The sequence below is a fragment of the Thunnus thynnus genome, chromosome 20, assembly GCF_963924715.1.
Source record: "Thunnus thynnus chromosome 20, fThuThy2.1, whole genome shotgun sequence".
NCBI classification, from domain to species: domain Eukaryota; kingdom Metazoa; phylum Chordata; class Actinopteri; order Scombriformes; family Scombridae; genus Thunnus; species Thunnus thynnus.
In genome coordinates, this window is record NC_089536.1 from 14,973,629 (window position 1) to 14,987,873 (window position 14,245).

Consider the following 14,245-nt stretch of genomic DNA (forward strand, 5'->3'; position numbering starts at 1 on the left):
GAGTTTAGGAAGAGCACATGAAGGCAGCATAACTGTCTCCCTCAGGCAGTTTTCAGTTCTAGGAACTCAATGCAAAACACTTTGCTTTGAAGAAACAGGATCTGTGTTAACCGTATGTTTACTGTTTATCAGTTTCCAGAGAATAAGATCTACCTACTTATGCTGGAAAAAAACCTTTACACAGCAACGTTTCTTGTATCTGTCTCATCCAATAGATGTATTATTGCCCTCATTTGATCAACAGCATCCCCTGTTGGTTAAATGGTCATGATTCGTAAGCACTGGATCAAGGTTACTGAGGTTTTTGTTGCTTTTTTTCCATCCATCAAAAATCCACATTCAGTGCCTGCTCGGAGTTCAAGTTAACACCAGGCTAAAGGAGAGGTAACAAATCAAATTATGCTAGACAGATGAAACAAACTGAGTCATGATAGCAGCAATTCAACTATTTGAATATTTACACTATCACATAACACCAAGGATATATGTAACCCTTTACAATGTAAACACATGATACAAAGACATTTTTTGAGAGCTAGAAAACAAGCTGATCTCTCCACCAAAAAAATGAAACAAAAAGAAACCTGCTTTCTGCAGCAAATACCTGCTTGTACAATTAAGGGTTCACTCACTGAACATTTTCAAAACAAGTTTCCACAGGTGAATGATAACCGTGAGTTGCTTCTCTCTCACACACACACACATACACACATAAACTGTATTGTAATTCAGCTGCAGAACTATGAGCCGGACAGTGAATGTGAAAACAAAAAGACAAACCATTATTAATGATTGTCCGAAAGATAATGTGACATTATTTTTTTTTTTAAAAATGAGATTTTTTTTTTTTTAAAAGGTGAGGAAATATAAGTACACCTAATGCCTAATCATTTCTGTATTTTAAGAAACAACATACTGTATGTGCACACAATCACTGTCACACAGCTGCCTCTGCTTGGCCACTGAATGAATTACACCAGAATCTATCTCTGTGCAGTGAAATCGTAAATGGTGATATTCATTATTATGGACTCCAGCAAATACTTCAAAAACAAAGAAAATGAGTGTTGGTACGATGATTTTGTGAAGGAAAAATAAAAAATAAAAAAAATCTGTCAAGTATACAGTGGGAGGTCTGGACTGCTTCTGCAGAGCAGTTAACACCATAAATGTCACCTATAACATCAATGTCCATTGATTTCACAACAAAAAAAAAAAAAAAAGGGTGAAGTGTTATTGGTCTTCCCGGGTGTGCGCGTTTGTGTGTAAGTATACACCATACGGTAAAAAGAATGTGTGTTTGTGGCTGAGTGTGTTATTGAGGGAATGCCTCATCTTTCATCAGCATGCGCGGGCTTTCCTGGTTGTCCATTCGACGTCTAGGACCCATCATGCCTATGGGAATAAGCAGTAGGCAGCGTGTTATTCATACCAATAATGAGTGTTTCCTTCACTTCATCATTAGTTAGATCAATGTAAAGCATAATGGAGACATAGCCAAGAGACAAATATTCAAAACAATATTGACAGGAATGATCTAAAGCATGAATTTGCATGTTAAAACACACAAGCCTAACAGTGTTCACTAAAAAGTGGAGTTCTTACAGTGACTGCTGTGCCATGTCCCTCTAACTGAAATGACTAAAATGATTTACCACCCTAAAAATCTGGCATGGAAGGAAGTAATTTTAGTCTGGAGAAACAAATTCAACAGTGACAAATTTTAAGATCCCCTCATGACATGTTGTAGGACACATAAAAATCCTCTGCTTGGAATAATAAGTAGTCTGACGTGTTTTTTATCCACAAAAAAACCCCTTAAAATGACTCATTGGAAAATTCAGAATCTATGAATATGCAAATATTTTTCGTTTCGAAAGTTCAACTGCTGGACACAAGAGGTCTCCTACTTCACTGTAAAGTCAATTCTCACATGTGTCACACCGGTGTAAGTTGAGTACTTGCCCTTGATTAGCTTTAGATTTCAGTGTGTCTTATTCACAGCAATGAAACAACTCAATAACAAACTTATGCACAAACTGTAAAAAAAATATGTACAAAAAAATAATATTATAATCTCCCTTTGATGCAATCCAATTTATGACCTCATAGGTATAAAAATGGGTAAACTTACCACTGGGACTAGTTTGATTAACTTGAGCGTGCCGTTGTGAGTACACTGATTTGAAATATATTCAGATTTAATAAAAATGTCTTTGTGCCTTTCTCTGCAATTTGCTTCCAATGTGCAAAACATATCCGAATAACTCTTTTAACTTGTAAGAGTGACATTTATTGAGGCTCACAGCATCAGATCAAGTAGTAGGTTATTGTGTATAAACAAAAAACTGTAGTGTCTTCTATACTTTCTTTGCCTCAAAGGTAAAACTGAGACAAGCAAGAAAATATCTGCAAAAGCTACAACTGTTTGACCCAGAATGTGTGTTTTTGCTGGGACACTTGAGTAATATTCCCACGAAAGCTATAATATATTTTAACAGGTGTGGTTTCCTTAAAATTTAAAAACAGCGATGACAGAAGTTCACAAACATCAAGCATTCATTTCAACTTACTGCTCTTATGCTTGAATGATTTGGATCTTCTGGGTGAGTTTGGATTCTGAGGTGGAAAAAGAAAATATATTTTGTTTGGATTCCAGTACAGGAACAAAAATAGGTCCACGCAAGTAATAATCAGTAATATTCTCCATTGTCTCATTTCCTGTTTTAATATCCCCATCATGTTTCAAATATGGGATTATTAAAACAGTACAATACTCACAACTAAATTATATTTTAAAAAAATATCATTAAAACCACTGAGAATAACAATTAACATACCTTATCAGATTTCCTTTTCTTGGCTGTAAAAAAAAAGTAATGACATTTTAAATTTAGAAAGCATTTGATTAATTTCATAAACTTCATTAAAAGGATTATATTAGCAATCAAAAACAGGCATCACCAAAAACAGGTCAAAAGCAGTACAGTACGTCACCTTTCTTTTCTGCCCCGTAAGACCAGTCATTATCATTCACGTCGTCATTATCCTCTTGGTCACTCTCTGACTTGTTGTTGGTGTTGTTACCAGTAACTATTCTGTAAAAGAGGGAAGAACACAGCAATGACTCAGCATTACTGTCTGCAAATAACAGTTTCAATATTATAAAATATAGATATTCTGAATCTGAGCTCTAATTACTTTTTTTTTTTGCATCTGCAGCTACATCTGAAATGATTTCATCTGTCTTTTTTATTTATGTTTTATCTTTGTGACATGTGTTGAAGGGGAGAATACTGGAAAGTGTATTTACATCCCAACATCATGCATACAGTATATGCGCACTAGAAACTGAGGGGTTGGGTGGTGATCTGCTGTACTCTCGTACCTGCGATTGGCTATGCGGCTGCTGTTGCGTCCCATCCCCAGGCATTTCTCCAGGTGTGGGGCAAAACGTGAGGCAGCGATGCTCCGGCTGCAGTTGGGACATACACACTCTTTGTTTTTCCACTGGTTGTACACCTGGCCAAACACATCCAATCCTGGCTGGTCCACAATTTCTGGAAATTTAACACAAGTGGTCATGGATCTCATAATAGACAAACCTAGTGTAATGAATTTATTGTAGCTAACCTCAATGCATAGGAAACAATTATACATTTTCTGGCCTTTGTGCTTTGTGCTCACCAAAGTCCCTCATACTTTCTTGGTCCGTGTCATCCAGGAAAAAATAGCCCTGCTTGACGGCCCGGTGGACCTCGAAGCAAAGACCCAGGCATGCATCCTCCACCAGGTCAGACAGGATGTCCTGAGCTAGGCCCTGACAGGGAGGGGCCGAGGAAACAGACATATGTTATAAGGATAGGTTCACAATTTTTCTAAGTGTGCCTTAAAACAATAGTGAGGTAACCATATGAACATTGAAACATGTCATGCTCACTGTAACCATACTTCCTGTTTTTACTGACCATTAAGAAATCCCCTCCTTATGTGTTTACAATGTTATTGGGGACACACTCCACAGTCCTCCTTCTGTGCAAAAACGTATTTAAAAGTTTATCTGAAGATAATGTGAGGCTTCAGCCGTCCAAATTAGTGAACACAAATGGATATCTTTCGAAGTTGCTGTCTTTTTAGGCAGGAAAACAGTGTCCGCAGAAACTTAAAGAAAGAATGTTATATTACAAAGACTTGTCTAACAGTTGAAGCCTCATATTGGCTTTAGATTAACTTTTAAATACATTTTTGTGCAAGCAAGGACTGTGGATAGTGTCCTCCTTCACTTACATTGTAAGCTAATACGGAGGGGATCTTTTAATGGGCAGTATGAACAGGAGCAAAACCTCTGTCAACATTCATATGGACACCTGACTGTTGTTTGAAGTCACACATGAAGAATTGTGAACCTATCCTTTAAGCCCAGAGACACACAAGAATGTCTAATTGTTTCATTCACAAGGCTGATGTTATCACTGTCTGTTCTGCAGTGTGTCTGCAGATGAAATGTTGAGCCATTATTACACAGTGGCCTTGCTCTACTGTACCTCCAGCTTGCTGTTGTCCAGGCTGGACATTGAAACCTCCTCCATTTTCATTTGCCAGAACTACAAGATGAGCCGACGCTGCTGTGGTCATGCTGCAAGCATTGGCCCAAAACAGGACTGCAGCGGGAGAGAAAACACATTTAGCAACACAGTGGCACTGATTCATGTTTAAACAATGAATGTAAATCAGTGTATTGACGCCTTGAATGCGATGCGGCTACTTACAACTGCACGTTGAGCACTGCCAGGGATTTACTTCCCACGTTTATAACCTGCGAATGGCACAAAACAGAATAAGGTTGGTGCTGAAGCACTGCAACATCTCAATAAACAGACACAGAAGGAGCCACAAACGTGACGTTGGCTTAATTTTCACCCTGCTGGCCCGAGCATTACTGTCTAATGAGAGTAGCTTAGCCAAAACCTTGCTGAACAAAACAAAGAGCGTGGCTATGAATAGGCTGGAGGAATTGAAAATGCCAAGAGGTTACAAGAGAGGCGGTGTTTCGGTTTAACGAGCGACCGTGTTAACTGATGACTTTTACTCGAATGTGTCCGTGGTTGTCGTGGTGACGGCAGCTGTTGAAAACACGAACAGAACATTTAGGTGTCCTCCTAAAAGCCTTGGATTATCTTACAGTATATATTCGCCTGGTCCTTTTCTATCTTACCTTGTATAAATTAAATGGTGTCGCCAAAAAGAGGCATTCACATTTCTTCACTTATTTTTCTGAACTCAATCTTTTTAAATGGCTTGTTTGAGAGAAAAACGCTGGATGTCGTTAACCAGTTCAATGGACGGTAAACTGGTCAAATCCACAGTCTATGGTCAAACCGAGTGAGTACTGGCCAACAGTTTGTACACAATATCTAGACACAAACTGTACTTAAAGCGTGTACACAATGACAAAGCAGGTTAATTGGTTGAATATGGGCCATTTGCCGATTGAGAATAACGGTACAAAGTCCCAAGATAGGCTGCAGCTGCACTGCCAATTTATAGGCTATGATTTGTTTCCCACATTGTAACGTTAGGTGAATGCTTCACTCAAGTTCAATTTAACTGAAACGTAAATGGGTAGCGTAGATAATAAGCACATACGTATGTAATAATTAAAGCTAAATTGATAAGGCTTTTAGGAGGACACCTATATATACTGTTCGTGTTTTCAACAGCTGCCGTCACTATGAGCAACCACGACACATTCGGCCGAAAGTCACCAGTTAACTCGGTCACTCCTTAAACCGAAACACCGGTATCCGTCTCACAAAACCACAGGGTCAACAGGGGCTACAGCTAGCAGCTAAACATATAAAATGTATCGGACCGAAAGGAGCGATTAAGAGACAATGTAACACATTTGTAGCTGGCTGAATGGTTTTGCTGTTGAAGACATACATTTGACTACAGCGAGGCTCGTCCCCGGACCCAGCACTGCTGCACTGCGGCTGTTCGCCTCTCAAGTCCCCGTACAAACCGCGAATGAGGAAAAACAACGCTTGTGTCCCAACATAAAGCCTATTAATGAAGAATATCGCAATCACAGCCACGCAAATTTCCTAATTGTGTTTATTTACCTATTTCGGCAGGCATCCATCTTTATATCAGAGATCAGACAGTAGCAATCGATCGATGCACGAGTTTCCACCAAGTGCTTCCTCTGCTGCACTGCCGGCGCTTTTCTCATGTATTTATCATCCAGGCCAGCATGTGACTGCGCCTTACCCCGCGTAATGCAGGGTTAAACTGGCCTTTTGTTTGGTATTAGAAGTAACTGTAAGCCAACGTATTATTTTTTAAACCTGGTCAAGTTTGTCTTCTTCATTTTACGATATCACAACATCGCAAAAATGAATCACATCATTGTATAAAAAGTGTTTATTAGAAACATATCCCAGTCTGAAAACAACAAACAAAAATATGCATGGGTTTAAACAAATAAAAATCAATCCTTGATAAAGTAGTCTATTACTTTTCAACGTCATGTAAAAAAATCTCCGTAATAATCAATCACACCAATAGTAACAAATCAGGCTATGTGAATGGCTAATGCAAGTTTTAAAAAAAAACAACAACAAAAAAACACCCTGACATCTAAAATAAGTTTCAACAACATAAATATGTGGCCATCATACTTTCACAGTGTAGAAGTAGAAAAGTCAGTTGAGTAAAGGTCTTTTCTTTTTTCTTGTATCCTTTATCCAAAAGGAACAGACAAGCTGATTGCAGTATGTTGTGGATGGATTGATCTGCTAAGGGGCCCCCTGGGGACCAAAACAAGCAGCTGGGACCCTCCATGTTTTCCACTAAATAGACTCAGGTTGGTAATGTGGCAATTTGAACAAATTAGGAATATGCACCATGTAAGCATAATATCTACTTAAATAATAAAGTTCTTACAACATGATTTTCACACAGGGACCCTTTAAGACAGGGCTTCTAGATTAGGTAATAAATCTATTTTCTCAAATAGCTTCTCACTATTTAGTTATTTTGAAGCTCACCTTCTTAGAGTTTTTAAGTGTTAAACCCTTAAAATACCTGACAGTGTTTTTTTCCTGCACTTACAATTAGTAATCCAGCCTTTGGTGTGGCACACTGCGTACATGTAGGAGGACAAGTGAAGGCAACCTTCCAGCCAATGTGGCCACAAAACAAAGTGTCATTAAAATAAGACAATAAGACATTGGAGCGCTTGTCCGTCTTCTCAAATCCAGAATCCAGCTCTGAACTAAGCGTGTATATGTATGTGTGCAAGGTCCTTCTGCTGCTATCTAATAGATGTCAAACATTATGACGTCATCATCATCATCCTCTTCTTCCTCCTCCTCCTGTGGATCAACAAATTTTTATAAAATCTCAACAGACAGATGCAAAATGAAATGTACAAAAAAATATATCATGTTTTAGTATTCTAACCTCGTCACTCTCTTCTTCATCACTGCTGCTGTCCTCGATGTCTTCATCTTCTGAATCCTGTGTGAGATACAATAAATTTAAAATTAGAGCTTTGTGAGGTTGTGTTTTATTTTCAAGGATTCTATAAATTATGTCCTAATATTCTTTCAGGACATACATTACACATAAGTATGAGTTTACTGACTTTACAATGCACTATTTACTACATGCTAATTAGTATAAATCTAATGATTGTTAAAATAACATAATAAGTATTTCTGCTGAGACAAATTTAAACTTCAGTAAGGCAGCCTGTACTATCAGAGCTTTTTACTGGTCACATCATGAATGTGTGGTTGAGATGAGTGTATTCTTTAATGTGTTGAATCAACACTCACTGAGGGTATGTACACTACTTCTGTGTTGTTAGTTTCCGTTTGGGTGGCATCAAGGTATTTACATTTCTGCAAAGTCAAGAACATTTTGAATTTCAGAAAGCAATCAGAAATAAAACATCAAAGACACACTTAGAAAGAAAGAAATAATTGTATTTTTATGAGTTCTTACACTGGGGTTACAAATCCGATAGCCTTCCTGCTCTGCTGCCGTCAACGTCTGAAGAATGTAAAATGTGACACATTTAAAGGGACCTTCCATTGAAAGTTTAAAAGAAACTTGCCTATACAATTAGAAAGAGAGTTTTCTTTATACCTCAAACCACTTCTGCAGCTCCTTTGAGTATTTTCTTAAGTTGTCATTGACTTGCTCCTTGTAGCCTTCCTTCTCCCTGGTGGAGAGTTCCTTCCACATTTGCTGGACCTTGACGAAGCGCTTTCTTCCATTTGGGACTTTCTCCTTTATTTGTTCCATCTGCTTTTTGCAGAAAATTACATTGCCAGATCTGTGAGAGTGAAGGGAAATTCACAGTCACACGTTTGTCTTCAGCTGGGGATTCATTTTGCTGCAAGTTTTAGTGAATTCTGGTTAAGTTGAAGGCATGAATGTTGTTAATCTCACCGACAGGGCATCTTGGGCTCGCCAGGAAATGTCTTTACAGACTTCACCTGTCTTTTAGTGATCTGCATATCATTGACAAACATTTATTTTTAAAAGAGGAAATCAATCCACCATCATTTTTTGACTGCAAAAATCATTCCCCACTGAGTATAAGCTAGTGTTTGTAAGAGGCATAGTGGCAAAGAGAAACACCTAATGACATAACAATGAACAATTGATTAAAGTTCCCCAAATTTATTACCAAGTTAGTCAACCAAGTATTAACAAAAAGTCTTCTCCTCAGTGTATTTGGAAAATGTAGTAAATGTTCAGTGTGATATAACCTTATAGCGGTTGGGCAGCAATCTATGTGCTTAAAGTGTGTTTAAATTTGTGATGATTCATTTTAACAGTATCACAATCATGAAAATACTTCTCACCTTGCACGGTTTAGGTCTTTTGATATTATTCTCATCTAGGATCCGCTGCTGCTCATCTGCATCAAAAGTCTGAGGAACATAAACCATATTATCACACAAAGTCTGTTAGTATCTGCTCCATGATCAAACTGTGGCCATGTAAATGACTTACCGACAGATACTGATTCAGTCTGACCGAGTATTCTCTCTGCAACTGAAAGAAATAAACAAATTATGTCATTGGGATTTATGACTTTTTACTGTAACCTGGCATGTTAATTTTGATTTCAGAGTCTTCTAGTACAGCATATGATTTTTGTAGCACTCTCTATCTGCAATTGTTTGTGTGTGTTCGTACCTCTTGGCTGCGTGTTTTGTACTCGCTTTTCTGCTTGTCGGTCAACTTTTGCCATCGTTTGGCCCACACAGTCACAAAGGCTTGTCCAGAGACACCCTCCATGTTCCCCACTTGCTCTTTGCAGAATAGACTATACCCATCGCTATAACACAAACACACAGACAAAACCTTTTCTATCTGTACACAACCCGTATGACAGGTCTGGACCATATGTGAAATGAGAGTAAATTCTAAGTTTAATAGGATTGGTGAATGTGCATGATGTCCATTGTCTCCGTAAGTGTGTGTGTGTGCATGTGTGTGTGTGTGTGTACAGCATACTGAGGAGGTTTGGGAGGTAGACCATCTCTGGATTTCTTTGTATTGTTTTCTTCTGCGTCCTCAGAACACTGTTCACCCTGCTTTGTCAAAAGAGGTCACACAACAATTTGAAGATCATTAATTAAGATTTCAACTGCAAGCAGTGGTATGTATGGTGGAACCACATGAGCTTCATTTAATCAGATATCACATACAAATATTAAATTAACAGGTATTTGAGGGAAAAGAATAAACCCGGCTACTCATGCAAACGTGTGTCATGGTCACAGGCCTGCTCTGTCATTTCCCATTTTGATGGTCAAAGGTCCAAAATTTGAGATGAACATATGTAAAAATGCTCCCTGAATGTCAAACAAAATTGTCCAGCAGAACAGAGTGGGCTCATCAGGAGGGGGGCCGTAAAGAGACAGGAGCTAAAACGGCCTGTTTTCAGACAGAGGCTGAACTGAGGGGCTGCATATAGGACCGGTATAAGATAAATATGGAGTTTTTTTAAATTGTAAATCATGCAAAGATATTCCATTAGAGCCCCAGAATATAAATATAGACCTGTAAATGTGAGTGATACGTCCCCTTTAACCTTTATGAACTGAATCCAATGGCAAACTCTCATCATGCATGGTTGGCATGATGAGAAGGGGACCCGAGCGAGCTGGGACAACCACACAACAGGTGTGAGAAACCCTGCCGGGAACATGTTTGTTGTGTCAGGTAAAGCCTGTGTCCACGTCTTGTTGCCAATCAAGGTATTATTCAGTGTATGTTGTGTCCTTTTAGTTGCTGGTACAGTTGAGAGGCTGATTGGTGATTAAATCCCCTAGACAAAATAACAAAACATTTTACCAGTACCACATGTCCTGTAAAAACAAGGACTGGCACAGGTGACCCCTTCTTACATCTGAGGTGTCTTTAGAAACCTTCTTCCTCTTCCGCTTGGTCTTTCTCTTACAATGGGGAGCTTCTTGATACTGTTCCCTGTAAGACAAAGACTTTGCTTGACACTGAACTTACATGGGCAGCCCTTTGGTCCAAATGTAATGGGATAACATGGTACTACCTGAACTTCTCCATCCTTCTCTCGTATTCTTTTTTTGCACGCTGGTATTTCTCTTCATATTTAGCCTGTGATTAGTAGAAAAAAGTCTGTAATTCATCATTTAAAATTTGAGGCCTTAGGCAAAACCAAATGGGAGGAAACACTGTTCTCGCAGTGGCCTCTCTCTGACCGTACCTTCTCTTCATCTGGGAGCCCCACGTACTTATTCATCATCAACTTCAATAACTCTCTGTTGTCCATGTTTGGGTACTTCTTATGAAACTTGGCCACGTTCTCCTCATAAAAAATGGCATTTGCTGGGGTGGGTGCTTTCGGGAGTTCTGGGTGGATCTGCAGGAAAGATTAATCGCTATAAAGTCACAGAATCAATTCAGTTGGTTGCAATCTGCAACCTCATAAATCTTAAACAATGGTCCTTTAAGTCATATCCATGTCCTTATAGTGCAGGTGAGTGTTTATAATCACATGTATAATCAACACGCTATGTACCAGACCAGCTACATGAATGGTTGTACATCATTTCATTAGTGTCTTGCAGATTTGTGGACTACCACAGTGGCCTTGATGATATTTAAAATACTGCCTTACATCACCCAACTTCACATTTATGACATGAAGCCATCTAAAGCTTGATCGTGCTGTGATTACCTTTTGGTTCAGGGTAGGATTGGAAATGACATCTTCAGCTTCAACAATGAGCTCTGTGAGGGTCCGAATCTTGCGCATCTGAAAAAGAACGACAAGAATATTACACCTAACTAACAACATTTATAAGACTGTATTTATGTAATATTTTGAAATTTTAAGTTGTAGTTTGTTGCATATTTTCACCACTGAAGGAAATATTTTACAATTAGCTTGTTAACTTGAACAACCTGACAAATGTCCCTATTTGAACCAGGGCATCCTGATGGTAGCACGACAGGAAAAAGTGTTAAAAATGAACATCATGGTGACATTATGAGCAGTGCATCAAGATTCAAGCTTCTGCAATGCTTGAGTGTCCTTGAGCAAGATAAAAAAAAATCAGTTTAAGATGTGTTTTAATCTCACTATGGAGGGGAACAACTGGAAAAAAAACCCTACCTAATATCATAATCCCCTTTGACTATAGCTGCCATTCTAACAGTGACACCCAGCCTCAGGTACCAACAAGTAATAATACATATATTCACAAAATTACAAACTCCCAACTGAAAATAACAGAATTCCCTTTGGCTGAGACCCTCAAATTTGGTATCAAGTAATAACATGGCAGTTTAAGACATATTACTAATGAAAAGGGTTAAAATACTGTAGTGATACCGGAAACTCAAAACAGGTATACAGCACTGTGCAAAGGTTTTAGGCTCTTTAGATGTTTAGATTCTTATCCATGATGCAATAACATCAGAAAGGTTTCTGATCAGTCCCAAATTTATTCTGCAGCATAGCAGTGACCCCAAACATACAGCCAGCATCCTAAAGGACTATTTTCAGCAACAAGAAGAACAAGGAGTCCTGCAACAGATGGTTTGGCCCCCACAGAGCCCTAATCTCAACATCGTGGAGTCAGTCTAGGATTACATGAAGAAACAGAAGAAACTGAGATGATTAAATCCACAGAAGAACTGTGACAAGTTCTCCGAGATGTTTGGAACAACCGACCTGCCAAGTACCTTAAAAAACTGTGCCAAGGAGGACTAGTGCTGTTTTAAAAGCAAAGTGTGGTCACACCAAATATTTATTTTATTTAGGTTTCTTCTATTCACTGAATTAATTTGAAGTTAATTGATAAATAAAAACTATTCATGGCATTATTTTTGAAAGCAACCTGACTTTACTTTTGCACAGAACTGTGTATGTTTGAAGAGAAAAGTACTGAATCTTTAAAAGTGACCATTTATATTTCGAATGAAAGTTCATTCTTGACCTTGGAAACTGGAGCTGACACTGAATTTTGAACCTTGCATCTGTTGTGATTTGGCTGAAAGTCCCAGCTAAGAGTGGTGAGATTGTTTTTGTCAGTTGAAAATGTATAATTCAAGTATGACCCACCTTCCGCAACATGTCCTTCCACTTTTCTTGACATGCTTCAGGTGAGAAAGGGGGGAAAGCCACTTTATCCCAGTCTAGACTCTTCATTCCTTGGTAAAATGTTCTCATTCTGTCATTTTGTGAGAGGTTGGTTTTCATTGCAGCCAGAAGCTTTTGGAGGTTTGCTTTGGTCCACCCTATAGCAATGACAGGAACAGAAAAAGAAAAAAATACTTCATCATTGGTGCATTTCAGTAAAGAATTTACTGTTAAATGGCCAAAAACGAATAATGCACGCTTTATTTAACTGTACAAACCCGATTCTTCAGTCTCCATTTCAGCTTCACTGGTTTTTCCAAAAACAAAAGTTTCCTGCAGAAGTCTTTAGTGTGTTAGCTGGATGCAGCCTGTGCATTTGAGTCAATCCAGTCACTCCAGCTATCCAAGCAAACTTAGCTTAGCTTAGTTTCACGAAATGAACGATTACATAGAGATTTATAACCGAACGATATATCTACTACTAACTTGTTGTTACCGTTATCTTCGTTGGCAGAACCAAAACACCCATAAAACAGCAGAGAAACACATGTCTTGTGTTTATTCAGCCAACAACATGTACGAACCCCTCCATATCGAATGGGCGAATCCTTTCTGAGACAGCAACCAATCAAGTACGAGTAAAGAGTAGCGTCACACCATGCAGCCAATGAGCATTCTTCTTCTGTGTGCGTAAAGCTGGTTCCAAACATCCAGCGATATAACGGAGCACGGTGCCACCTACTGTGCAGGAGTATGTAGAGTCGTCACAAAAATCATTGAATAGGTCTTTTTCACGGAAGATATTATTTTGACATGTCATAGCAGGGAAATCAAACGTGTTAAATGATAGGTTTACATTTTTTCAAGTCTGTCTTAAAACAGCAGTCAGGTGCCCATATGAACACTGAAAGAGGTTTTCCTCGCTGTAATCATTCCTCCTGTCCATACTGGCTATTAAAAGATCCCCCTTCAAATGTGGCGCCAAAATCCACAACGTGTCCTCATTGTCATTTTGTGCAAAAATGCATTTAAAAGTTTATCTGAAGCTTATATGAGGCTTAGTTAGTCACATCAAGTGGATATCTGCCACATTCACAGTCTTTTTAGCATCAAATCCGTCCTTTAATAACAAAATGAATGACCACTGATGCTAGTGGTCATTCACAGTTATCACCAACAGCACTAGAATATCCCAATGTTGTGGGATCCCATTAAACTGTATAACTGTGTAACTGTTGCACACACAGTATATTGCTGTACTGCTGATGTTTGACCTTATGTAGATATCTTCATTGTTTTATCGTTTTTTATTGTGTTGTTTTTTATGGTGAGACAAAGACACATTTCCTGCTGTAGTAGGATAATACAATTCAATTCTATTCTGTTTTGAATTACTGTGTTATGTAAAACACTTTGCATTGTAGTTTTGCATGAAATGTGATTTTCTCAGGCTGCTTATGAGTACACAGTTACTAGGAAAAAACTGCACAGTTAAAAGTTATTCATCATCAAAATCCTTTAAAGAAATAAGAAATCAGGTAGGGAGAGCATTTTATCAATCCTGCATCCCTACCAAAAGTTTACCAGTTACAAAAC

General features: G+C 38.5%; 2 protein-coding genes across 5 annotated transcripts; both read right to left on the reverse strand.

Annotated features, from left to right (window-relative positions):
- Window positions 1–425: 425 nt before the first annotated feature.
- Window positions 426–6,235, reverse strand: atxn7l3b (ataxin 7 like 3b). 3 transcript variants are annotated; one of them, XM_067577408.1, is made up of 9 exons: window positions 6,123–6,235; window positions 4,770–4,816; window positions 4,545–4,661; window positions 3,688–3,820; window positions 3,389–3,560; window positions 2,998–3,098; window positions 2,841–2,863; window positions 2,574–2,619; window positions 426–1,395 (listed from the first exon to the last, which is right to left on the reverse strand). In XM_067577408.1, the coding sequence occupies exons 3-9, from the start codon at window positions 4,593–4,595 to the stop codon at window positions 1,316–1,318; spliced, it is 606 nt and encodes a 201-aa protein (XP_067433509.1). In that variant the 5' UTR covers window positions 4,596–4,661; window positions 4,770–4,816; window positions 6,123–6,235; the 3' UTR covers window positions 426–1,315. The 3 variants fall into 3 exon arrangements, with proteins under 3 accessions (XP_067433509.1, XP_067433511.1, XP_067433510.1); XM_067577410.1 differs by lacking the exon at window positions 6,123–6,235 and adding an exon at window positions 5,944–6,092; XM_067577409.1 differs by lacking the exon at window positions 6,123–6,235 and having other exon boundaries at window positions 4,770–5,076.
- A 173-nt stretch (window positions 6,236–6,408) lies between these two features.
- LOC137172790 (nucleolar transcription factor 1-A-like) lies at window positions 6,409–13,271 on the reverse strand. 2 transcript variants are annotated; one of them, XM_067577406.1, is made up of 16 exons: window positions 12,928–13,271; window positions 12,632–12,807; window positions 11,243–11,320; window positions 10,769–10,924; window positions 10,595–10,659; window positions 10,434–10,512; window positions 9,538–9,617; window positions 9,217–9,358; window positions 9,031–9,072; window positions 8,880–8,948; window positions 8,461–8,522; window positions 8,155–8,344; window positions 8,011–8,058; window positions 7,842–7,907; window positions 7,465–7,521; window positions 6,409–7,376 (listed from the first exon to the last, which is right to left on the reverse strand). In XM_067577406.1, exons 1-16 carry the CDS (start codon window positions 12,944–12,946, stop codon window positions 7,320–7,322), a joined length of 1,386 nt encoding a protein of 461 aa, XP_067433507.1. In that variant the 5' UTR covers window positions 12,947–13,271; the 3' UTR covers window positions 6,409–7,319. The 2 variants fall into 2 exon arrangements, with proteins under 2 accessions (XP_067433507.1, XP_067433508.1); XM_067577407.1 differs by having other exon boundaries at window positions 9,538–9,614; window positions 12,928–13,270.
- Window positions 13,272–14,245: the final 974 nt, after the last annotated feature.